General features: G+C 47.8%; 1 protein-coding gene across 1 annotated transcript in view; it reads right to left on the reverse strand.

The window, feature by feature from the left end:
* The window catches only part of LOC139264167 (growth hormone-releasing hormone receptor-like), a 111,428-nt gene that overhangs the window by 36,784 nt on the left and 47,071 nt on the right, over positions 1–27,573 (reverse strand). Inside the window, exon 4 of the mRNA XM_070880253.1 lies at positions 25,703–25,800. Coding sequence (XP_070736354.1) covers positions 25,703–25,800 — 98 coding nt within the window. The remainder of the gene's footprint in view (positions 1–25,702; positions 25,801–27,573) is intronic.

Below are 27,573 nucleotides of genomic sequence, written 5' to 3' on the forward strand. Positions count from 1 at the left end.
AAAGCACTATATAAATACAAGTTGTTGTTGGTGCTGTTGAACATGTGTTCGCGCTTCCGGGAGAGGGGCAGTAAGGGGAGACATGCAGAGGGACAAAGTAAGCATGGACACCATAGTGCAACATGCACTGTGACAGTTCTCAGAGACTGGGAGTTCCTGATAGGAACAGGAGGCTGCCCATCAGCCCCTCGAGCCTGGTCCGCCATTCAATAAGACTTAACAAAAATGAGAGTGCATGTAATTAGTGCCAATCTACTGGCTTAGATAGGGAACTGGTTAGGAGGTAGGAGACAGAGAGTAAGGATAATGGGTATGTACTCAAATGGGCAGGAAGTGTCTTGTAGTGCCCCCTCCCCCCCGGGGATCTGTGCTGGGGCCTGAGGTTTTCACAATTTATTCATGCCTTAGATGAAGGAATAGAGAGCTGTATATCCAAATTAGGTGGCACAGAAAATAGTTTAGATCAGAGCGGAGATTTGCAAACAGGACATTGACAGATTGAGTGAGTGGGCAAAACTGTGGCAGATGGTGTTCAATGTGGAGAAGTGTGAAATCATCCACTCTGGTCCTAAGCAAGATAGATCAGAGTATTTGCACAATGGCGAGAAGCTGGGAACTGTGGGTGAGCAGAGTGACCTCCCCCTCCTCTTCCACCCCAAATCCCCCTCCCCACAACATCACTCCCTCTCCCCTCCCACTCCCGACACCCAGTTACCCCACTCACATAATTCCCCCTCTCCTCCCCTCCCACTTCCCCAATAACCCCTCTCTCCTCCCACTCCCATAATTCCCCCTCTCCTCCCCTCCCATTAACCTCACTCCCTCTCCCCTCCTCTCCCCAATTATCCTATTTCCTCCAATTCCTTCCACTGCTCCCCCCTCCCAATTACCCACTCCCACACCCCCACTTCTCCCACAATTACCACGTCCCTTCCGATTCACCCTCCCAATCCTCCAATTATTCCCTTCCCTTTCCATTTCCGGTCCCCTCCCCCAATCCCCCAATTCCCCCCTCCCATTCCCCCTCCCTGATTCCCCCCACCTCCCCTCATGCTCTCCTCACCTCTCCTACCCTTCTCACTCCTCCAATTCCTCCCTCCCCATCCCTCCACTGCTCTGGTTTCCCCCCCTTCCCCTCCTCCCACTCCCCCAGTTAACCCCTCTCATCCGATTCCAGCTCCCCTCCTCCCACTCCCCCAATTAACCCTCCCCTCCCCAACTGCCCCAATTAACCCCTCCCTTCTGATTCCTGCTCCTCTCCCCCGCTCGCCCAATTACCCCTCCCCCTCCCCAACTTCCCCTACTCCAGCCCGTTCCATTCCTCCCAGCCACTCACCCAATCCCCGCGCCCCTTCCCCTGCCCCTACCCTCCTTCCTCAGACAATGATGTCTAAGTAGCGAGAATTGAGAACAGTGCTTTGGATTGATTGTCAGACTTAAAATCACAGAGCGGTAAACAAGCACTGACAGAAGAGCCTTCTGCCCTTGCTACACAATTCACGCTCTACATCAAAGAATAACAGATTGCAGTGGGTCTCCAATCATGAGCACCTGGCGAGGCGCACAATAAGCTCAAGTGCTGTTCACTGCTTCCTGCTCCTGTTAATATTACCGCTGAAGATACACTGAAAAAAGGCAGATGCATTCAGAGGGAGCAACATTCGATGTAGCCAAGTGCTTTCCCCTCAGCAGGTCCCGCCCCTCTCCTGCAGGCCCTGATGCCTTGCCTCAGCCACGGGTCAGATTGCCAATTCTGGTTGGACGTATCCGGGGAGATTTCATCACATGACCACCAACCACTCCGCCCTCCACCATTGGTTGCCCGTCCCATCCATCCTCGCAATCCACCACCTTCCCACACCAATTGGAAAGTGGACAGACTCTTCGTTGCATTAATTGGATGACTCTTGTCTATCAGTCAAACAGCCATTCCCCCCGCCTCAACCCCATCTGCAATATTCTTTACAACTAACGAACAAAATGAAAACTAAAACACTTCATTTAATGACCCCTATGGTTTTTCTCCAGGATTGCATGCAGGAGTGGCCATTAACGGGTCGTCCATTTGGGACCGAGATGAGGAGAAATTTCTTCACTTAGAGGGTTGTGAATCTTTGGAATTCTCTGCCCAGAGGGCTGTGGACGCTCAGTCATTGAGTGTATTCAAGACAGAGGTTGATAAATTTGGGGGAATTATGGAATATGGCAATAGTGCGGGGAAGTGGAGTTGAGATAGAAGATCAGCCATGATCTTATTGAATGGCGGAGCAGATTCGAGGGGCCAAATGGCTGACTCCTGCTCCTATTTCTTATGTTCTTATGAGTGTCCTGGACGTTGGTCTTCAGTTGCTGGAGACTCCAGTTCAATACTGGAGGGTTGGTAACGTTAATTATGGAGGGTGTCACCGCAAAGAGCATAAGAAATAGGAGCAGGAGTAGGTCCCACAGCACAACAAAGATGCTCCAATTTTCAATAAGATCATGGCTGAACATCTACCTTAGCTCCATTGTGATGATAGCCTTCTCGCGGCCCACCCTGTTACATGATCTTAGATCACAACTAATGTCGTCTCAAAGGATACCGCACCTGTGCTTAAATCGATTCCCGGGGGAGAACAAACCAAGCAAATCAAACAGCCCTCTCCAGGGCCAAAGATTACTACTTATAGGCCAAGCCATCCGAATATGCCAACTTAACATCGATGGGTTGGTGAAGAAACACAGCGTCGATGTCTTGATTCTTGAAGAAACACACATCGAACACATCCACCAGTTCGGCACAAGAAGACTGGTTTTGACCTAATCGCATTCAATAGCCATCCCAAACATGGCCTGGCGTGTTATGTCAAACAAGGTATCAAAGGCTGCACTGAACTCGAGCTTACCAATATTGCCGGAGTTTTCACTACAGCAATACGCGTAGGAGAGCTAACAATCTCCAATGTCTACAAACCACCACTCATAGTGGCCTGACCCACCACTCCCTCCTAGTCAACATCCATCCTTCCATCTCGGAGACTTTAACAGTCACCATGCAATTTGTGGCAATGCCCTCAAATCTACCATCAAGCTCATGGTCTACAGGGCTGTAGTAATACCCACCCTCCTGTATGGATCTGAGGCATGGACGATGTATAGAAGGCACCTCAAATCGCTGGAGATATATCACCAACGATGTCTCCGCGAGATCCTGCAAATCCCCTGGGAGGACAGGTGCGCCAACATCAGTGTCCTCGTCCAGGCTAACATCCCCAGTATTGAAGCACTGACCACACTCGATCAGCTTCGCTGAGCAGGCCACATAGTTTGCATGCCAGATACGAGACACCCGAAGCAAATGCTTTATGTGGAGCTCCTTCATGGTAAACGAGCCAAAGATGGGCAGCGAAAGCGTTACAAGGACACCCACAAAGCCTCCCTGGTAAAGTGCGACATCACCGCTGACCCCTGGGAGACCCTGGCCGCAGACCGCCCGAGGTGGAGAAAGTGCACCCGGGAGGGCGTTGAGCTCTTCGCGTCTCAACGCAAAGAGCGTGAAGAGGTCAAGCGCAAACAGCGGAAGGAGCGTGCGGCAAACCAGCTCCACCCACCTCTTTCCTCGACGAATGTCTGTCCCACCTGTGACAGGGTCTGTGGCTCTCGTATTGGACTGTTCAGCCACCAAAGAACTCAATTTGGGAGTGGAAGCAAGTCTTCCTTGATTCCAAGAGACTGTCTATGATGATGGCTGATGATGTGGCAATGCAGATGCCAACTATAATGGAGAAGCAATTCTACAGTGGGCTTCACTGGAGAATAAATTCCTCCTATTTGACAGCAAATATCGAGGTATGTTTCATTCATCAAGGTGGCAGAAGAATATAATCCAGACCGATGTTTCCTCACTAAAGACAACAAAGCAAGCCCAATCATCACTTCCAGAACCATTCTTGACAACTTCCCCACCAGTCAACACAGGCCCTCAATCATCAACGTTGGCATTGAAATTCCTGTCATTACATCAATGAAGCCCGATGGAACATCAAAAAACAGACTGGGAAATCTTCCAAAGGTCAGTTGACACCAAAATCAGGCGGATTCCACCAACCACCAATGCCTTCAACGGATTTATAGGAATTATTAAAGCTGCCACAAAATGCAATATACCGCAAGGGTTTAGAAAGACATATATTCTATTGTGTATCTGTAAAGCATGCACTCCCATGTTCTGCCACCAGGGAGCGCATCCCCTTAAGTCCCAAGGGATGTATATAAGCCGGTCCCGAAGGCCTGTTCCTCACTCTGGAGTGTCTTAATAAAGACTGAGGTCACTGTTACTTTAACCTCCCTCTGTGCAGTCTCATCTGTGTTAGGAACATAAGAATATAAGAACATAAGAATTAGGAACAGGAGTAGGCCATCTAGCCCCTTGAGCCTGCTCCGCCATTCAACAAGATCATGGCTGATCTGGCCGTGGACTCAGCTCCACTTACCCGCCCGCTCCCCATAACCCTTAATTCCTTTATTGGTTAAAAATCTATCTATCTGTGATTTGAATACATTCAATGAGCTAGCCTCAACTGCTTCCTTGGGCAGAGAATTCCACAGATTCACAACCCTCTGGGAGAAGAAATTCCTTCTCAACTCGGTTTTAAATTGGCTCCCCCATATTTTGAGGCTGTGCCCCCTAGTTCTAGTCTCCCCAACCAGTGGAAACAACCTCTCTGCCTCTATCTTGTCTATCCCTTTCATTATTTTAAATGTTTCTATAAGATCACCCCTCATTCTTCTGAACTCCAGTCTACTCAATCTATCATCATAAGGTAACCCCCTCATCTCCGGAATCAGCCTCGTGAATCGTCTCTGTACCCCTCCAAAGCTAGAATATCCTTCCTTAAGTAAGGTGACCAAAACTGCAAGCAGTACTCCAGGTGCGGCCTCACCAATACCCTGTACAGTTGCAGCAGGACCTCCCTGCTTTTGTACTCCATCCTTCTCGCAATGAAGGCCAACATTCCATTCGCCTTTCTGATTACCTGTTGCACGTGCAAACTAACTTTTTGAGATTCATGCACAAGGACTCCCAGGTCCCTCTGCACCGCAGCATGTTGTAATTTCTCCCCATTCAAATAATATTCCCTTTTACTGTTTTTTTTCCCAAGGTGGATGACCTCACACTTTCCGACATTGTATTCCATCTGCCAAACCTTAGCCCATTCGCTTAACCTATTTAAATCTCTTTGCAGCCTCTCTGTGTCCTCTACACAACCTGCTTTCCCACTAATCTTTGTGTCATCTGCAAATTTTGTTACACTACACTCTGTCCCCTCTTCCAGGTCATCTATGTACATTGTAAACAGTTATGGTCCCAGCACCGATCCCTGTGGCACACCACTAACCACTGATTTCCAACCCGAAAAGGACCCATTTATCCCGACTCTCTGCTTTCTGTTCGCCAGCCAATTCTCTATCCATGCTAATACATTTCCTCTGACTCCGTGTATCTTTATCTTCTGCAGTAACCTTTTGTGTGGCACCTTATTGAATGCCTTTTGGAAATCTAAATACACCACATCCATCGGTACACCTCTATCCACCATGCTCGATATATCCTCAAAGAATTCCAGTAAATTAGTTAAACATGATTTCCCCTTCATGAATCCATGTTGCGTCTGCTTGATTGCACTGTTCCTATCTAGATGTCCCGCTATTTCTTCCTTAATGATAGCTTCAAGCATTTTCCCCACAACAGATGTTAAACTAACCGGCCTATAGTTACCTGCCTTTTGTCTGCCCCCTTTTTTAAACAGAGGTGTTACATTAGCTGCTTTCCAATCCACTGGTACCTCCCCAGAGTCCTGAGAATTTTGGTAGATTATAACGAATGCATCTGCTATAACTTCCGCCATCTCTTTTAATACCCTGGGATGCATTTCATCAGGACCAGGGGACTTGTCTACCTTGAGTCCCATTAGCCTGTCCAGCACTACCCCCATAGTGATAGTGATTGTCTCAAGGTCCTCCCTTCCCACATTCCTGTGACCAGCAATTTTTGGCATGGTTTTTGTGTCTTCCACTGTGAAGACCGAAGCAAAATAATTGTTTAAGGTCTCAGCCATTTCCAAATTTCCCATTATTAAATCCCACTTCTCATCTTCCAAGGGACCAACATTTACTTTAGTCACTCTTTTCCGTTTTATATATCGGTGAAAGCTTTTACTATCTGTTTTTATGTTTTGCGCAAGTTTACTTTCGAAATCTATCTTTCCTTTCTTTGTTGCTTTCTTAGTCATTCTTTGCTGTCGTTTAAAATTTTCCCAATCTTCTAGTTTCCCACTAACCTTGGCAACCTTATACGCATTGGTTTTTAATTTGATACTCTCCTTTATTTTCTTGGTTATTCTCAGCTGGTTATCCCTTCTCTTACCTTCTTTTTCACTGGAATATATTTTTGTTGAGCACTATGAAAGAGCTCCTTAAAAGTCCTCCACTGTTTCTCAATTCTGCCACCGTTTAGTCTGTGTTTCCAGTCTACTTTAGCCAACTCTGCCCTCATCCCACTGTAGTCCCCTTTGTTTAAGCATAGTATGCTCGTTTGAGACACTACTTCCTCACCCTCAATCTGTATTACAAATTCAACCATACTGTGATCACTCATTCTGAGAGGATCTTTTACCAGGAGATCGTTTATTATTCCTGTCTCATTACACAGGACCAGGTCTCAGATCGCTTGCTCCCTTGTAGGTTCTGTAACATACTGTTCTAAGAAACAATCCCGTATGCATTCTATGAATTCCTCCTCAAGGCTACCCCGTGCGATTTGATTTGACCAATCGATATGTAGGTTAAAATCCCCCATGATTACTGCCATTCCTTTTTCACATGCCTCCATCATTCCCTTGATTATTGCCCGCCCCACCGTGAAGTTATTATTTGGGGGCCTATAACCTACGCCCACCAGTGACTTTTTCCCCTTACTATCTCCACCCACAATGATTCAACATTTTGTTCATTAGAGCCAATATCGTCTGTCACAACTGCCCTGATATCATCCTTTATTAACAGAGCTACCCCACCTCCTTTCCCTTCTTGTCTATCTTTCCGAATTGTCAGATACCCCTGTATGTTTAATTCCCAGTCTTGGCCACCCTGCAACCACGTTTCTGTAATGGCCACCAAAACATACCCATTTGTAATGATTTGTGCCGTCAACTCATTTGCTTTATTTCGAATGCTGCGTGTGTTTAGGTAAAGTGTTTTAATACTAGTTTTTAAACCATGATTTTTAGTTTTGACCCCTCCTGCAGCCCCTTTATATTCATACATATTGTCCCTTCCTATCACCTTGTGGTTTACACTTACCCCAGTGCTACTCTGCTCTGTTGCCACCTGCCTTTTGCACTCTTTCTTGGGATCCTGTTCATCTGAGCTCTCACCCATTCTAACTAGCTCAGAGCCCTCTCCTGTGTTCCGAATACTCCTTGCATTGAGGCACCGAGCTTTCATGCTTGCCTTTTTATTACACTTTGACCCTTTAGAATTTTGCTGTACAATGGCCCTTTTTGTTTTTTGACTTGGGTTTCTCTGCCCTCCACTTTTACTCATCTCCTTTCTGTCTTCTGCTTTTGTCTCCTTTTTGTTTCCCTCTGGCTCCTTGCATTGGTTCCCATCCCCCTGCCATATTAGTTTAACTCCTTCCCAACAGCACTAGCAAACACTCCCCCTTGGACATTGGTTCCTAGATGCAGACCGTCCGGTTTGTACTGGTCCCACCTCCCCCAGAACCGGTTCCAATGTACCCCAGGAATTTCAATCCCTCCCTGCTGCACCACTGCTCAAGCCACGTATTCATCTGAGCTATCCTGCAATTCCTACTCTGACTAGCACGTGGCACTGGTAGCAATCCCGAGATTACTACTTTTGAGGTCCTATGTTTTAATTTAGCTCCTAGCTCCTTAAATTCGTCTCGTAGGACCTCATCCCTTTTTTTACCTAGGTCGTTGGTACCAATGTGCACCACGACAACTGGCTGTTCACCCTCCCTTTTCAGAATGTCCTGCACCCGCTCCGAGACATCCTTGACCCTTGCACTAGGGAGGCAACATACCATCCTGGAGTCTCGGTTGCGGCCACAGAAACGCCTATCTATTCCCCTTACAATCGAATCCCCTATCACTATCGCTCTCCCACTCTTTTTCCTGCCCTCCTGTGCAGCAGAGCCAGCCACAGTGCCATGAACTTGGCTGCTGCCCTCCCCTGATGAGTCATCCCCCTCAACAGTACTCAAAGCGGTGTATCTGTTTTGCAGAGGGATGACCGCAGGGGACCCCTGCACTACTTTCCTTGCACTGCTCTTCCTGCTGGTCTTCCACTCCCTATTATTCTGTGGACCCTTCACCTGCGGTGTGACCAACTCGCTACACGTGCTACCCACGTCATTCTCAGCATCGTGGATGCTCCAGAGTAAATCCACCCTCAGCTCCAATTCCGCAACGCGGACAGTCAGAAGCTGGAGGCGGATACACTTCCCTCACGCGATGTCGTCAGGGAATTGTCCCTGAGTTCCCACATGGTACAGGAGGAGCATATCACGTGACCGAGCTCTCCTGCCATGACTTAACCCTTAGATACACTTAAATTGGCAACAACAATGCTAAAGTTTACTCGCTGTTATTCCTTGCTGAATGGATGTAAGCGAGGCCCTCTTCTAGGAATATTCACAGATCAAGAACACAGCCACAGCCACCACAATGCTGGTGTCCTTGAACCTGGTGAGATGTGGAAGGTGGAGGAGCATTGTGGAGAAGCCGAACTTCACTCTCTCCAGCAGGAAATCATGGGCTGCTCCATCAACTTGGTGGGCAAACCCTACCTATAAACACAGGACGACCATCAGAGCGGATGCCACTTGATACAAATATCAAAGGCTCCAGTGGACAAAGAATTTCGGCACCCGGTGAAGCGGCAGCTTTCGACAGACTTGACGGCAGCACCAAGATCGTCAGCTATGTCTGATCCATTCACCTTGGACGAACTAAACGCAGCCCTGTTGACAACCAAATCTGGAAAAGCTGCTGGTCCAGATGGTGTTTATCCAGAATTGTTAAAAGCACTGGGGCCCAAGGTGAAGAGATGGTTGCCCTCTTTCCTCTCCGAGGTACTGGCAACTGGTAAAATTGCATCTCTTTGGAGGGAGACGAAAATAATTGCCCTCCTGAAGCTGGGGAACAATGCTTGTGAAGCCTCCAGCTACCGCCAGTTCTCCTTACTTTGCACTTGATATAAGGTGCTGGAGAGGCTACTACTGCACAGATTGGCCCCATCATCAAGCCAATCATCCCTAAGAAGCAAGTGGGCTTCCAAAGCGGGCATAACTGTTGCAACCAAATGTAGCTTTAACAACGCACATCAAAGCAGGCATCCAGCGCCAGCTCAAGACCACGTAGCACTCGTGAACCTGTCAGCCGCATATGACACAGTGTGTGATACGTCCTTACTACACAGTATAAATGCACACGAAGCCCATGCTTGAGAGAAGGTCAGTCTGTGACCTGTCCTTTATTCCTTAGCACTCAAGTGATGGAAGTGGGTGGAGCTTCCCGTTTTATATCTGAAGGTCCAGGTTAGGAGTGTCTCCCACAAGTTCACCACCTAGTGGTCAGTGTTCTCACAGTGTACAACTTAGGTCAGATTATACATGGGTTACAATGCTGGTTGAATACAACACATCACCTCCCCCCCCCCCCAAAAGTCTTATTGGGATCACAGGTCGAGTCTCTCTGGTGGTTTACGCTCCCTTGTAGAGTGCTTGAGTTGGGGCTCCGGTTGTTGGGCGCTGGCCTGAGTGTCTGCTGTTTGCGGTGCCTCAGGCCTGTCCGGACTGCCCACAGTGACTGGGCTCTCCTCCACTTGGTTCCGGTGTTCGGTCACCTGTGGAGGAGTGAACTCTATATCGTGTTCTTCCTCTGCTTCTTCTATGGGGTTGCTGAACCTCCTTTTTGTTTGATCCACATGTTTGCGGCAGATTTGTCCATTGGTAAGTTTAACTACCAGAATCCTATTTCCCTCTTTGGCAATCACAGTGCCTGCGAGCCATTTGGGCCCTGCAGCGTAGTTGAGCATAAAAACAGAGTCATTTACATCAATACATCGCACCCTCGCATTCCTGTCATGGTAGTCATATTGTGACCGGCGCCTGCGCTCAACAATTTCTTTCATGGTGGGGTGTATAAGGGATAACCGGGTTTTGAGCATCCTTTTCATTAGCAGCTCTGCGGGTGGAACCCCTGTGAGCGAGTGTGGTCTGGATCTGTAGGCCAACAGGAGGTGTGATAAGCGTCTTTGTAGGGAACCCCCTTGGATTCTGAGCATCCCCTGTTTGATTATCTGCACTGCTCGTTCTGCCTGGCCGTTTGAGGCCGGCTTGAACGGTGCCGTTCTGACATGGTTAATTTCATTGCCTGCCATGAAGCCCTGGAATTCAGTGCTTGTGGAAGAACGGGCCATTGTCGCTGACCAAGATGTCCGGTAGACCGTGGGCGGCGAACATTGCCCGTAGACTTTCTACCGTGGCAGAGGATCTGCTTGAATTTAAAATGTCACACTCAATCCATTTGGAGTAGGCGTCTACTACAACCAAAAACATTTTTCCCATGAAAGGACCTGCGTAGTCCACATTGATGCGTGACCATGGCTTGGCGGGCCAGGACCAAGGGCTAAGGGGGGCTTCCATGGGCGCATTGCCCAGCTGGGCACACGTGTTGCACCTGCGAACATAAAGTTCCAGATCTGCGTCTATCCCTGGCCACCAAATATGTGACCTGGCAATTGCCTTCATCATGACAGTGCCTGGGTGCTCATTGTGGAGTTCTCTGATGAACACCTCTCTGCCCATCTGGGGCATGACTACGCGGTTTCCCCACAGTAGGCAATCGGCCTGAATCGAGAGTTCATCCCTGCGCCTGTGAAATGGTTTAAATTCCTCAGAGCATGCCGCGTACGTGGCTGCCCAGTCCCCATTCAGGACACATTTCTTGACTAGAGACAGTAGCGGGTCTCTATTTGTCCAGACTTTAATCTGACGGGCTGTCACGGGTGAGCCTTCGCTTCTGAAAGCTTCAACAGCCATGACCATCTCAGCAGCATGCTCGGTAGCCCCCTCAGTGGTGGCTAGTGGGAGCCTGCTGAGTGCATCGGCGCAGTTTTCGGTGCCCGGTCTGTGCCGAATTGTGTAGTCATAGGCGGCTAACGTGAGTGCCCACCTCTGTATGCGGGCCGATGCGTTTGCATTTATGGCCTTGTTGTCGGCCAAAAGGGACGTTAGGGGTTTGTGATCTGTCTCCAGCTCAAATTTTCTGCCAAACAGATACTGGTGCATTTTCTTTACTGCATATACACATGCTAACGCTTTCTTTTCTACCGTCCCGTAGCCCCTTTCTGCCTGGGACAGACTTCTGGAGGCATAAGCTACCGGCTGTAACTGACCCTTGGCATTGACATGCTGCAACACACACCCGACACCATAGGACAACGAATCGCACGTTAACACAAGTTTCTTACATGGGTCATAGAGCGTTAACAGGTTGTTGGAACATAACAAATTGCGTGCTCTATTAAAAGCCCTTTCCTGGCTGTCCCCCCAGACCCATTCGCGACCTTTGTGTAGGAGTACGTGTAGCGGCTCTAACAGCGTGCTCAATTTGGGAAGAAAGTTACCAAAATAGTTCAGGAGCCCCAGGAACGAACGCAGCTCCGTTGTGTTACGGGGTCTGGGTGCTCTCTGGATCGCTTCCGTCTTGGACGCAGTAGGGCTGATCCCGTCTGCTGCTACCCTCATCCCCAGGAATTCTACCTCTGGAGCTAGGAAGACGCACTTCGCATTTTTCAGTCGCAGCCCTACCCGGTCCAGTCTGCGTAGCACCTCCTCCAGGTTGTGGAGGTGTTCTTCAGTATCGTAACCCATGATGAGGATGTCGTCCTGAAAAAACACCGTCCCTGGAATCGACTTGAGGAGGCTTTCCATATTTTGTTGGAAGATCGCGGTGGCCGAGCGAATCCCGAACGCACATCTGTTGTACTCAAACAATCCCTTGTGTGTCGTGATGGTGGTCAGCTTCTTCGACTCACTCCCAGCTCCTGGGTCATGTAAGCTGAGGTCAGGTCCAATTTTGAAAAAAGTTTGCCACTGGATAGCGTCGCAAAGAGGTCCTCCGCTCTCGGTAGCGGGTACTGGTCTTGGAGTGACACCCGATTGATGGTGGCCTTGTAATCGCCACATATCCTGACCGACCCATCCACCTTGAGCACCGGCACAATTGGACTCGCCCAGTCACTGAATTCGACTGGCGAGATGATGCCTTCCCTCAGCAGGCGGTCTAATTCGCCTTCTATCTTTTCCCGCATCACATACGGCACCGCTCTGGCCTTGTGGTGTACTGGCCTGCCGTCCGTGTTTATGTGAATCACTACCTTGGTCCCCATGAAAGTGCCAATGCCGGGTTGAAATAATGAGACAAATTTGTCCAGGAACTGTGAGCATGATATTCGCTCCACAGAAGAAATTGCATTGACATCGTCCCATTTCCAGTTCATGACAGCAAGCCAACTCCTCCCCAGTAGTGCAGGACCGTCCCCCGGGACAACCCAGAGTGGCAACCTGTTCTCCGAATCTTTGTGGGTCACGACTACCGTGGCACTGCCTAGCACCGGAATGATCTCCTTTGTGTATGTCCGTAGCTGTGCGTCAATCGGCGATAATTTTGGCCTCCTGGCCTTGGACGCCCACAACTTTTCGAACTGTTTGATACTCATCAGGGACTGGCTGGCCCCCGTATCTAGCTCCATTGATACTGGGATGCCATTGAGGAGCACTTTCATCATTATCGGTGGCATCCTGGTGTATGAACTGTATACGTGCTCTACATGAACTCGCTGAACTTCAGCTTCCAACGATTTCACCCAGCATTCATTTCTGCAATTTCTGCAGGTATTTTGCTCATCTCTGCAAACTCCGGCTGAGTGTGTCCCTCCACGCCTCCAACATGAGCTGCTGTTGGAAACAAAAGGTCCCTTGCCTTTCGATCGTCCCTGACTGCCCCTGTGATTGTCCTTGAGTGCGCCATTAACAGGTGTTGATGGCCCCATTACTGGCCGCATTGTCCCTTGCCATGGTGTGAATCGCCGTTCAGCTTGCCATTGTCTCTGTTGAACTCCCCCTCTGTGTTCGACTACATGTTGGGGCATGCCCGACTGCCCTTGTCTGCCTGGAGAACTGTGTGCTGCTTTAACAATGTTGAATCTCTGTCCCAACCATTCCTGAACACAGTACCTCTCGTCTGTTCTGCTAGTGGCCATGCTCGCGTGGTTTAAATCCCAGTTTCTCATGGCCATTGATACGTCCTTGCTATACAGTATAAATGCACAGGAGGCCCATGCTTGAGAGAAGGTCAGTCTGTGACCTGTCCTTTATTCCTTAGCACTCAAGTGATGGAAGTGGGTGGAGCTTCCCCTTTTATACCTGAAGGTCCAGGTTAGGAGTGTCTCCCACAAGTTCACCACCTAGTGGTCATTGTTCTCACAGTGTACAGATTATACATGGGTTACAATGCTGGTTGAATACATGACAGTATAGAAGCAGGGACTGCTTTTCAAGCTCTCCACCATTTTACCCTGCAGAACAATGATCCATCTGCACAACTTTATGCTTAGTAACCGATGAGTCCCGCAAGGTGATATACACTGATGACATTGCCTTGGCCACGCGAAACCTGAATCTGTCCATCAGCGAAGAGGCGCTGACCCGTGATTTACGGAGGATGGAGGCGTACATCCGCTGATGACGACTTCAGCCAAACCCGCAAAAAACCATCACCTCGATATTCCACCTCAACACCCATCAAGCAACCCAAGCTTTGAAAGTCTCCTTTTTGCGGCACAGAGGTAAACCATGTCAAAAAACCCTCCTATTTAGGAGTCACACTTGATCGCACCCTGTCGTATAGACAACATCTCCAGAACCTTGGGAAGAAAATAAAGAGTCGGGTCAACTTGCTCCAGAAACTCGCCGGATCCAACTCTACAGCGGAATATTGCTCTCTGGCATGGCTCTCAAGTCTGCAGATCAAATCCGTTGATGTCCAGCTGAATTCTACTATGAGAATTATCACTGCTACGCTTTTATCGACACCAACACCTTGGCTGCCCGTGCTTGCAAACATAGCACCCCCACACCTACGCCGCGAATATGCAGTCTCCCAAGAATATAACCGCGACACCAGCAAAGACATGCCGATCCAGGCCGATTTGAACAACCTACCACCAACCCTAGCATGCCATTTTGCAGCATCGCCGAAGCCCTTCAGCGATCTTCCCCTCAGCCTCGATGACCGGTGGTGAACTGCTCAGAAGAACTGCGACATACGGAATGGATTCCTTATAGAGGACTCCACAGTCCAACCTGATGGATCAAACCTTCCTCGCAAACAGTGGACAACCATCAACCACCTCAGAACCGGTCCTGGTCGATGTTGCCCCCTTCTCCATAGGTGGAAGATTAAAGCAGCCCCATCACGTGACTGTGGAGCTCCTAGCCAGACCCAGGAGCACATCATTGAGCACTGCCCTCAGAGGGAATTCACAGGTAATCTACAAGATATCCACGCTGTTACACCGGAAGCTTTGGCCTGGATATCCGACTTAGATATTGACGTTTGAGTTGCTTTGCTACAACCATACAAAAGAAGAAGAAGAAGAATCTCCACTTTCCTGTCCTATCCCAATATCTCTTGATTCCCTTAGTGCCAAAAAATCTATTGATCCCAGTCTTGAATATACTCTGCGGTAGAGAATTCCAAAGATTCACAACACTCTGAGTGAAGAATCCATCCATCTTTCGCAGGCGTTGGTAGATTTCAATTCAGAGTTGGAAACCTTGGGGATTTCTCTGTCCTAATGCAAAGGCAATAAGGTCAATTTTAGCCCCACACAACCTCCCCCTAACCACCTCCCCTCATCATTAGAGCTGGCACAGGCATGATGGGCCGAATGGCTTCCTATCATGTTGTATCATTCCATGGTTCTATGATAAGCACACTGAGCCAGTTTGCTACTTAATTTATAGCGTTACCTTTAATCATAGGAAGGCCCTTCACTCTGTTAAGGGCGAACATTGAAAACATAAACAAAGTACAAATGGAGTTGTAAAGACACAGATGTTCATTGATAATCTTTTGAAGTTAGGTCTCATTATTCTACCAACCCAATTAATGGAGTTTTATTTTCCAGGAGAGGTACTTAACAGGGAGCGATCAGTGACAATATTGTTGTTTGTTTTTCTGAGGTGATACACAAGTAGGAACAAAGGAATTGCTGGACGAAACGAGACCAAGGTCCATCCAGTTTGCCTTCTGCCATCCTGATATTAATTATACAGGGCATAATGTCAAAGTTTGCAGGTGATACAAAACTGGGAAATATAGCAAGCAGTGCGGAGGACAGCAACAGACTCCTGCAGGATCGAGACAGCCTGGTGAAAAGGGCAGATATGTGGCAGATGAAGTTTAATACAGAGAAGTGCGAAGTGATTCATTTTGGTAGGGAGAATGAGGAGAGGCAATATAAACTAAAAGGGGCCAATTTTAACAGGGGTGCAGGGACCGAGAACTGGGGGAGTATGTACACAGGTCTTTGAAGACGGCAGGACAAGTTGCGAAGGCTGTTAAAAAGCAGACGGGATCCTTGGTTTTATTAATAGAGGCGTAGGGGCCGACATTGAGCCCCGCCCCAAATGGGGCACACCTACCATTTTCGGAGAAATTCAAGACTTGGAATTTTTTTCCGGTTGGAGCGGTGTTGCGGGGCCGAAGTGCGGGCGGGATGGAACGGCCGTCGCTCCAAGTCATCAGCACCGTGCTGACACGTCACAACGTTCCTCCCCTTCAGTTAAAGGGGAGGGCCACTGCGAACTCTGCAGCCAATTTCGGATGGGTTGGCCCGTCCATCTGCCCCCGGTAGGTAAGACCTCTCCGCTCCATTCCTGCCTCTTAGAGGCGGTAATACAACTTATGAAGGGGGACAATTTCGGCCCCCATAGAACACAAGGGAAGTGGGATGAGGTCCTGCAGGCAGAGTTTAGGCAGCTAGGAAAGAGGTAGTAATCTCCGAATTATTCCCAGTGCCATAAGCTAGTGAAGTATAGAAGTAGGAGGGTAGAGAAGATGAATACATAGCTGGAGAGATGGTGCAGTAGGGAGGGGTTTAGATTCCTGGGATATTGGGACCGTTTCTGGGGGAGGTGGGACCTGTACAAGCCGGACGGGTTGCACCTCAGCAGAGCCAGGACCATTACCTTTGCGAGGGGAGTTGCTCGTGCTGTTGGGAGGGTTTAAATTAATTTGGCAGGGTATGGGCACCAGGATGTAGCATTTGAAAGGAGAAACAAGGGGCACAAAGGATTGGGAGAAACAGATAGCACTAGAGTAAGAAATAGTACGGTATTAGGTGGGGTCAGATGAAGAGAAACCACAAGAAGGTCTAAGATAGGTTTACAGTGCATGTATGTAAACGCACGCCATGCGGTAAATAAGGTTGATGAGCTGCAGGCGCAATTAGCCACATGGGAGTATGATGTTGTGGCAATAACGGAGACCTGGCTCAAAAAGGGGCAGGATTGGATTCTAAATATTCCTGGATATAATGTGTTCGGGAAAGATAGGGAAGGAAAGAAAGGAGGTGGGGTGGCAGTATTAAGGAGAGTATTACAGTGCTGGAGAGAGAAGATGTCCTGGAGGGGTCAAGGACAAAATCTATTTGGTTAGAGTTAAGAAACAATAGAGGTGCCATTACACTACTAGGTGTATTCTATAGGTCACCTACCAGTGGGAAGGATATAGAGGAGAACATTTACAGGAAATTACAGAAAGGTACAGAAAGAGTAGTTGTAATAGGGACTTCAATTATCCAGATATAGACTGGGATAATATCAGTGTGAAGGGCAGAGAGGGGGAAGAAGTGTACGTTTCCAGCCCAACAAGGAAGGAGGCATTGCTGGATCTGGTTCATGGGAATGAGGTGTGTCAGGTGGATCACGTGTCAGTACGGGAACATTTATGGAACAGTGATCATAGTATCATAAGGTTTAGGTTAGCTATGGAAAAGGACAAAGAGCAATCGAGAGTTAAAAATACTTAATTGGAGGAAGGCTAATTTCAGAGGGTTGAGAACAGATCTGGCCCAGGTAAATTGGAATCAAAGATTGGCAGACAAAACTGTAATCGAACAATGGGCTGCCTTTAAAGAGGAGATGGTTCGGGTACAGTCGAGGTATATTTCCACGAAGGAGAAGGATAGGACAACCAAAGCCAGAGCTCTCTGGATGACGAAAGAGATAGAGAGTAAGATGAGTAAAAAGGGAGCGTATGACAGATGTCAGGTTGAGAATACAAGTGAGAACCAGGCTGAATATAGAAAGTTCAGAGGAGAAGTGAAAAGGGGAATAAGAGGGGCAAAGAGAGAGTATGTGAATAGGTTGACAGCTAACATAAAAGGGAATCCAAAAGTCTTCTATAGGAATATAAATAGAAAATGGCGGGGTGGGGCCGATTAGGGACCCAAAAGGAGACCTACACATGGAGGCAGAGGGCATGGCTGAGGTACTAAATCAGTACTTTCACCAAGGAAGAAGATGCTGTCAAAGTCATAGTCAAAGAAGAGATAGTTGAGATACTGGATGGGATAAAAATTGATAAGGAGGAGGCACTAAAAAGACTGGCTGTACTTAAAGTAGATAAGTCACCAGGGCCGGATGGGATGCATCCTCGGATGCTGAGGGAAGTGAAGGTAGAAATTGTGGAGGTACTGGCCATAATATTCCAATCCTCCTTGGATGCAGGAGTGGTGCCAGAGGACTGGAGAATTGCAAACGTTACACCCTTGTTCAACAAAGGGAGGGGATTTGATAGAGGTGTTCAAAATTATAAGGGGTCGAGACAAAGTGGATAGAGAGAAACTGTTCCCATTGGCGGAAGTGTTGAGAACCAGAGGACACAGATTTAAGGTGATTGGCAAGAACCAAAGGCTACGCGAGGAAAAACTATTTTACGCAGCCAGTGGTTAGGATCTGGAATACATTGCCTGAAAGGATGGTGGAGGTAGATTCAATCATGGCTTTCAAATGGGATTTAGATAAGTACCTGAAAGAAAATAATTTTCAGGGCTATGGGGAAAGGGCAGGGGAGTGGGACTAGCTGAGGTGCTCTTGTAGAGAGCCGGCATGGGCTCGACGGGCCAAATAACCTCCTTCTGTGCTGTAACCATTCTATAATTCTATGATTCTGTGAAACTGGGGTTGTTCTCTTTAGAGTACAGAAGCTTAAGGGGCGATTTAATAGAGTCGCTCAAAATCACGAAGGCTTTTGATAACGCACATAAGGAGAAACTGCTTCCATAGGCGGAAGGGCCGGTAACCAGAGAGCACAGATTTAAGATGACTGGCAAAAGAACCAGAAGCAACACGAGGAAAATAAATATCACGCACCGAGTTGTAGTGATCGGGAACGCACTGCCTGAAAGGGCGGTGGAAGCAGATTCAATAGTAACTTTCAAAAGGGAATTGGATAAATACTCGATGGGGAAAAATGTGCAGGGGTGTGGGGGAAAGGACAGGGGAGCGGGACTAATGGGACAGCTCTTTCAAAGAGCCGGTACAGGCACACTGGGCCGAGTGGACTCCTTCTGTGCTGTGCCATTCTATGATTCTATGATAAGCACACTGAGCCAGTGAACCTGGTGATTTATGAATGAATTTATAGTGTAAGCTATGAATCATAGCCAGGCACTTCACTCTGTTAAGGGCGAACATTGAAAACATAAACAAAGTGCAAATAGAGTTGAAAAGGCACAGATGTTCATTTGAAGTTAGGTCTCATTATTCTACCAACCCAATTAATGGAGTTTTATTTTCAAGGAGAGGCACTTAACAGGGAGCGATCAGTGCCAATATTGTTGTTTGTTTTTTCAGAGATGATAGGAACAAAGGAATTGCTAGACGAAACGAGACAAAGGTCCATCTCGCTCACCTTCTGCCAGCCTGCTAGTCACGTGATACAGTGATAGTGGGAATTGTTGACTAATTACAGCAATCAGTCTCTATCAATTAGTCCACAGCAGACCCAGATATAAGGCGAGGGAATCTCGCCCCCCCCACCCCCGCCCCCCCAGAGGTTTTGAACGACTTGCATTACTTTTATTCCCAATCCTCTTTTCCCATCTTTTTCACCAGGCTCTTGATAATGTGCGGTTCACAATCCGCCTCATCCCAAGGTCACTATCTTTTCCCAAGTCCAAATCCCAAATGGGATCGGACAACAACATCAACACCATTTTTTATTTATATAGCGCCTTTAACATAGTGAAACGTTCCAAGGCACTTCACAGGAGTATTATGAGACAAAGAATTTGATGCCGAGCCACATAAGGAGAAATTAGGCAGGTTTGGTCAACGAGGTCGGTTTTCGGGAGCGTCTTGAAGGAAGAAAGAGAGGTAGAGAGGCGGAGAGGTTGAGGGAGGGAGTTCCAGAGCTGGGGGCCTAGACAACAGAAGGCACGGCCACCGATGGTTGAGCGATTATAATCAGGGATGCTCAAGAGGGCAGAATTAGAGGAGCGCAGACATCTCGGGGGGTTGTGGGGCTGGAGGAGATGACAGAGATAGGGAGGGGCGAGGCCATGGAGGGGTTTGTAAGTAAGGATGAGAATTTTGAAATTGACTGGGAGCCGATGTAGGTCAGAGATAGTAGGCTCGCGGCAGTGGTTCTGAAGATGCCTCGCGGCAGGTGGAACAACATCGATCCCCGGGGCTGCGCCACCTAGGGGTGTGATGAAGGCATGACATCTGTCCTCATCACAAAGCTGCCCAGTGAATCTCTTTCTCTCTATCTATCCAGCGGGCCCAGAGGGTGAAGGACGTGCGCCGGGATGAAGAGGGGTCAAGCTGAGTTGGGATGCCTTTTCCATTTGAGCATCCTCATCTCAAAACCCCCGTGCGAATAGGGCTGGTTGGGTGCATTGATGGTGGGTGACTGACAGCACCCAAGCAAGGAGTCAATAATTTCAGGAGAGGGCAGAGGAGAAAATTAGTGCGAGAAAGGCGGGGCGGGGGGACAAATGAATTTAAAGCCTCAATAACGAATGTCCCCACTTTGCACGATACAGAGGTGAGTGAGTTCTAGTTTTGAACCCGTTGTCCTGATTCACACATGAAGGATGGTCTCAGAGTGTTTATTGTCACTGACAGTTTTGACAGTATCGCAATGCACTTTTTTCTGCAGCTGATCTTGGGCTTTGCAGTAGTGTCCAGATCGCCCAAAAGTGGGCAGTATTTCCAGCATTAACATTTATATTGGTTTTTGTGATCACCGGAATATCGGCCATTTTCAAACCCGCTAGTTTCCACTTTATAATTTGGGCGTTGGCGGGAGCAATGTGAAATGGGCGTTAGCGTTTTTTTCAGTCGTGTAAGGCCGGCATCCATAGCAACGGTCTTTTCCTGCATTTCAGGACATTAAGGGTCATCTGCACATGAGCAGAAGAAAGTGAAAGTGAAAGAGGAGAGAGAGAGAGAGAGTGATAGTGGAGAAAGCTGGTGAGGGATTGTGGTAATTTAATGCTATGGATTTTGAGATTTTTGAGATTTCTGTTGTTAGCAGGGATCCAATACCCTCTATACACCATCTTCAACAATGGGCTAACTTGTGAGATACGGTGCTGTGCCCCCCAGTTTTGGCATCGCTGGCACAGCCAGCATTTATTGCCCATACCTAATTGACCTTGAGAAGGTTGTGGTGAGCCGCCTTCTTGAACCGCTGCAGACCAAGTGGTGAAGGTGCTCCCACAGTGCTGTTAGGGAGGGAGTGCCAGGATTTTTTACCATGAAAGAACGGCGATATATTTCCAAGTCAGGATGGTGTGTAACTTGGAGGGGGAACGTGGCAGTGGTGGTGTTTCCATGCGCCTGCTGCCCTTGTCCTTTTAAGTGGTAGAGGTTGAAGGTTTGGGAGGTGCTGCCGAAGAAGCCTTGGCGAGTTGCCGCAGTGCATCATGGCTGCAGTGTATACAGTATACACTGCAGCCACGGTGCACTGGTGGTGGAGGTGGTGGATGGGGTGCCAGTCAAGCGGGCTGCTTTGTCCTGGATGGTATTGACCTCTTGAGTGTTGTTGGAGCTGCACTCATCCAGGCAAGTGGAGAGTATTCCATCACAGTCCTGACTTGTACCTTGGTAGAAAGGCTTTGGGGAGTCAGGAGGTGAGACACTCGCCGCAGAATACCCAGCCTCTGACCTGCTCTTGTTGCCGCACTATTTATGTGGCTGGTCCAGTTGAGTTTCTGGTCAATGGTGGCCCTCAGGTAGTTGATGGTGAGCGATTCGGTGATGATAATGTTGTTGAATGTTTTGGGGAGGTGGTGAGACTCTCTCTTCTTGGTGTGGTGTGAATGTTACTTGCCATTTATCAGCCCAAGCCTGAATGTTGTCCAGGTTCTTACTGTGGGCATGAGCTGCTTCATTATCTGACGATTTATGGTCTTGAATAGCTCACGAGGGGACCTCAAAGGTGTTTATTGGAAAAATGTTGATTCGTATCAGTTTTTGGGGATCCTAGTGGAAGCCAACTTCAGCCTCCAGTGCTCCAGCATCACAGCTGAGAGGTGCAATATCATGTAGAAATACAATTTCAATGGGGACAAAGCAATGGTTGACCTGGACTAGATTAAACCCAACCTACCTTCCCCCATCATCAACCATTACCGTCACCTTAACACCTTGTCACAAGAGACTCACCGGCTTATCATCTTTTACCAGAAAGGGCAAATTGCATTTATATAGTGTCGTTAAATATCCCAGTGTGCTTCTTAGAGGCATGAGGAGAACTAGCGCTGGTGCCAAGAAGGAGAGTTTAGGATGAGTAACCAAGAGCTTGGTCAAACAGGTGGACTGTAAGAAGCTGAGGGAAGGCAGAGCGGTGAAAGAGGGAATTCCAAAGATTGGCACCTGAGCAGCTAAAGGCACTGCCGCTAACGGTGGGGCGAAGGGAGGGGAGGTTTCAGAAGGGGCATTAGAAGAATGGAGCGTTTGGGGGGGTTGGGTTGTGGGGGGGGGGGGGGGCTTTAGGGCTGGAGGAGCTTACAGAAATAGGGAGCAATTTGTACATGGAGGTATTTAAACATAAGGACAGGAAGTTGAGCAAGGATAGGGAGGTGATGAGCGAGCAGGACTTGAGGCTACAAAAGGATACCAGCAGCCGAGATGAAATTTCGAGAGGGATGAAGTCGCCAAGGGCCAGCCTGTAGATAAGGAACGGGAAGGGACCAAGGGTCAATCCTTGGAGATGACAAGGTAGAGGTGGGAAGAGACGCTACTGTTCAGATGCCTTTGCGACAATCAGATCGTGGCGAGTGGAACTATGTGAGGGTACCGAGATGGACAATGGAAGAGAGGCCTTGCAGGAGAATAATGAGATTGACCATCACCTTTCCTGACTTCTCCACTGTCTCCATCCTTGTAGAGGATGAGGAGGGATTGCAAAAAATGTTGGTCATGACTCCAGTTGGCTGTGTGGTTGATAATGAAGAGGAAAGTCATGGGCTGCAGGAGGATATTAATCTACTGGTCAGGTGGGCAGAGCAATGGCAAATGGAATTTAATTCAGAGAAGTGTGAGGTAATGTATTTTGGGAGGACTAATAAGGAAAGGGTATACACATTCAGCGGTAGGCCACTTAAAAGTGTGGATAAACAAAGGGACCTTGAAGTGCTTGTCCACAGATTCCTGAAAGGAGCATGCCAGGTGGATAGGGTGGTTAAGAAGGCATAGGGAATGCTTGCCTTTATTGGCCGAGGCATAGAATACAAGTGCAGAGAGGTTATGCTTAAATTGTATAATACTCTAGTTAGGCCACCGCTGGAGTACTGTGTGTAGTTCTGGTGGCCATACTTTCAGAAGGATGTGATTGCACTTGAGAGGGTGTGGAGGTAAGATAGTAAGAGTTTCAACAGGTACATATAAAGGAAAAGAGTGGCTAAAATAAATGTTGGTCCCCTGGAGGATGAGACTGGTGAATTAATAATGGAGAACAGGGAAATGGCAGAGATGTTGAACAAATATTTTGTATCGGTCTTCATAGTAGAAGACACTAGAAACATCCCAATAGTGGATAATCAAGGGGCTATAGGGAGGGAGGAACTTAATACAATCACTATCACTAAAGAAGTAGTACTCGGTAAAATAACGGGACTAAAGGCGGACAAGTCCCCTAGACCTGATTCCTTACATCCGAGGATCTTAAGAGAAGTGGCTGCAGAGATAGCATTGGTTGTAATCTACCAAAATTCCCTGGATTCTGGGGCGGTCCCAGCAGATTATAAAACCGCAAATGTAACACCCCTATTTAAAAAAGGAGGCAGACAAAAAGCAGGAAACTATAGACTGGTTAGCCTAACATCTGTCGTTGGGAAAATGCTGGTGTCCATTATTCAGGAAGCAGTAGCGGGACATTCGGAAAAGCATGATTCAATCAAACAAAGTCAGCATGGTTTTATGAAAGGGAAATCTTGTTTGACAAATTTGCTCGAGTTCTTTGATGATGTACCGAGCAGGGTGGATAAGGGGGAACCAGTGGATGTGGTGTATTTGGATTTCCAGAAGGCATTCGATAAGGTGCCACATAAAAGGTTACTGCACAAGATAAAAGTTCACAGGGTTGAGGGTAATATATTAGCATGGATAGAGGATTGGCTAACGAACAGAAAACAGAGCGTCGGGATAAACGGGTCATTTTCCGGTTGGCAAACAGTAACTAGTGGGGTGCTGCAGGGATCGGTGCTGGGTCCTCAACTATTTACAATCTATATTAATGTCTTGGATGAAAGGACCGAGTGTAATATAGCCAAGTTTGCTGATGATACAAAGAGGGGTGGTAAAGCAACTTGTGAGGAGGACAGAAAAAATCTGCAAAGGAATATAGACAGGCTAAGTGAGTGGGCAAACATTTGGCAGATAGAATATAATGTTGGAAAATGTGAGGTTATCCACTTTGGCAGAAATAATAGAAAAGCAAATTATAATTTAAATAGAGAAAAATTGCAAAGTGCTGCAGTACAGAGGGACCTGGGGTCCTTGTGTATGAAACACAAAAAGTTAGTATGCAGGAACAGCAACTAATCAGGAAGGCAAATGGAATGTTGGCCTTTATTGCAAGGGGGATAGAGTATAAAAGCAGAGAAGTCCTGCTACAATTGTACAGGGTATTGGTGAGGCAACACCTGGAGTACTGCGTGCAGTTTTGGTCTCCGTATTTAAGGAAGGATATACCTGCATTGGAGGCTGTAGAGAGAAGGTTCACGAGGTTGATTCCGGAGATGAGGGGGTTGACTTATGAAGATAGGTTGAGTAGGTTGGGTCTATACTCATTGGAGTTCAGAAGATTGAGAGGTGATCTTATTGAAAATTATAAGATAATGAGGGGGCTCGACAAGGTGGATGCAGAGAGGATATTTCCACTCATAGGGGAAACTAAAATTAGGGACATAGTCTTAGAATAAAGGGCTGCCCATTTAAAACTGAGATGAGGAAAAATTTCTTCTGATACGGTTGTAAATGTATGGAATTCTATGTCCCAGAGAGCTGTGGAGGCTGGGTCATTGAATATATTTAAGGCGGAGATAAACAGGTTTTTGAGCGATAAGGGAGTAAAGATATGGGGAATGGGCAGGGAAGTGGAGCTGAGTCCATGATCAGATTAGCCATGATCTTATTGAATGGCGGAGCAGGCTCGAGGGGCCAAATGGTCTACTCCTGCTCCTATTTCTAATGTTCTTATGTTTAGAGGAGATTTACTAGGTTGCTGCCTGGAATGGAGAATCTTAGCTATGAGGACAGATTAGATAGGCTGGGTTTGTTCTCATTGGTACAGAGGAGGTTGAGAGGAGACTTCATTGAGGTGTACAATATTTTAAGGGGTCTGGATAGCAAGGGTCTATTTCCCTTGGTGGAGGGTCAATTACGAGGGGGCATAGTTTTAAAGTGGTTGGTGGAAGGTTATGGGGGGATTTGAGGCAAGGCTCCTTCACGCACAGGGTTGTGGGGATCTGGAACTCGCTGCCTGGAAGGCTGGTGGATGCAGAAACCCTCACCGCATTTAAAAGGTGCTTGGATGGGCACTTAAAGTTCCGTAACCTGCAGGGTTATGGACCTAGAGCTGGTAAGTGGGATTAGACTGGATAACCTCTTGTTGGCTGGCGCAGATACGTTGGTAGGTACTGCAGGGGAATCGAATACGGCCAGGGTAATCTCCTGGACTAGTTTCGATCGCCTGGATGGGTCGGAGAGGAATGTTCCCAGATTTTTTCTCCCTAAATTGGTCTGGGTTTTTATCTGGCTCCGGTTGGGATGGATGTAGAATGTTCCAGTATAAGGGGTGTCGCAGTTGTGTGAGGCGGACTGGTTGGGCTGGGTGCTCTTTGCCTTTCATCATTGTTCATAGGTAACCTTTAGGGCTGCTGACAGAGGGCCGTGTAGATCTTTGTCGGCCGGTGTGGACACGATGGGCCAGAATGGCCTCCTTCTGCGCTGTAAATTTCTACGTTTCTATGTTCCAGTTCGGGCCATTCCAGTGCTCTGGACAGGTTGGCTATTCTCAATGGCGCTCCTCATTCAGAAAGAAACACTCACCTCAGGCATGTGTATTCCCGCATCCGATACACAAGAGGTCAGGTCTACTGGCCAGGGATCTGACCATCCTTCACTTGTACAGTTTCTCGTGATTGTACCTGTCAAACAGATCAATTAACCAATCACCCAAAGGATCCATAATATAAAGATCCACATTGTAAAATCACAGACCCCCCTCCCCTCGATTTCTCTTCTTCTGCCGCACACCCAGAGAACACCGTGTCTGGCCAGGGTCGGGCTACTCCGGAACATTCTCTCAAATTGGTCTGAAGTCTCGGCCTCCCTGCCTTCCATGGAGATACCCATGATGCACGGCGTCACCAGGGTAACCTTGAAACACTTTTTTTAACACAATCAAAACCTTCTGTCGATATCTATATATAAAGCAGGGGAGACTTTGGGTCAATGTTGGGAAAGTATTCCAGATGGAGAATATTTTGTTTTGTTCTCGGGATGTGATCGATGCTGGCAAGGCTGGCATTTATTGTCCATCGCTAGTTGCCCTGAGAATGTGGTGGTGGGACTTCTCCCTGAACCACTGCAGTTCCTGTGGTGACAGTTTCTTTGCCCCACCTTCAGCTGGCTTAGGCTCTGGAATATCCCCCCCTCCCCGTAAACCTCTCCGCCTCTCCACCTCTCTCTCCTCCTCGTTGCCTGTCTCTTATGGGATCCTGGGTTTCATAAATAGAGTACAAAAGTGTGGAAATTAAGATGAACCTTGTATCAAACATTGGTTTGGCCTCAACTGGAGTGTTGTGTTCTATTCTGGGCACCGCACTGTAGGAAGGATGTGAAGGCCTTAGAGAGGATGCAGAAAGGATTTGAACATAAGAACATAAGAACATAAGAATTAGGAACAGGAGTAGGCCATCTAGCCCCTCGAGCCTGCACCGCCATTCAACAAGATCATGGCTGATCTGGCCGTGGACTCAGCTCCACTTACCCGCCCGCTCCACGTAACCCTTAATTCCCTTATTGGTTAAAAATCTATCTATCTGTGACTTGAATACATTCAATGAGCTAGCCTCAACTGCTTCCTTGGGCAGAGAATTCGACAGATTCACAACCCTCTGGGAGAAGAAATTCCTCCTCAACTCGGTTTTAAATTGGCTCCCCCGTATTTTGAGGTTGTGCCCCCTAGTTCTAGTCTCCCCGACCAGTGGAAACAACCTCTCTGCCTCTATCTTGTCTATCCTTTTCATTATTTTAAATGTTTCTATAAGATCACCCCTCATCCTTCTGAACTCCAACGAGTAAAGCCCCAGTCTACTCAATCTATCGTCATAAGGTAACTCCCTCATCTCCGGAATCAGCCTAGTGAATCGTCTCTGTACCCCCTCCAAATCTAGTATATCCTTCCTTAAGTAAGGTGACCAAAACTGCACGCAGTACTCCAGGTGCGGCCTCACCAATACCCTGTACAGTTGCAGAAGGACCTCCCTGCTTTTGTACTCCATCCCTCTCGCAATGAAGGCCAACATTCCATTCGCCTTCCTGATTACTTGCTGCACCTGCAAACTAACTTTTTGGGATTCATGCACAAGGACCCCCAGGTCCCGCTACACCGCAGCATGTTGTAATTTCTCCCCATTCAAATAATATTCCCTTTACTGTTTTTTTTTCCAAGGTGGATGACCTCACATTTTCCTACATTGATTTCCATCTGCCAAACCTTAGCCCATTCGCTTAACCTATCCAAATCTCCTTGCAGCCTCTCTGTGTCCTCTACACAACCCGCTTTCCCATTTGCGAGAATGATTCCAGGGATGAGGGACTTCAGTTACGTGGATAGACTGGAGAAGCTGGGATTGTTTTCCTTTGAGCAGAGAAGGTTGAGAGGAGATTTGATAGAGGTGTTCAAAATCATGAGT

Source organism: Pristiophorus japonicus, chromosome 5 (assembly GCF_044704955.1).
Source record: "Pristiophorus japonicus isolate sPriJap1 chromosome 5, sPriJap1.hap1, whole genome shotgun sequence".
In the NCBI taxonomy this organism is placed as follows: domain Eukaryota; kingdom Metazoa; phylum Chordata; class Chondrichthyes; family Pristiophoridae; genus Pristiophorus; species Pristiophorus japonicus.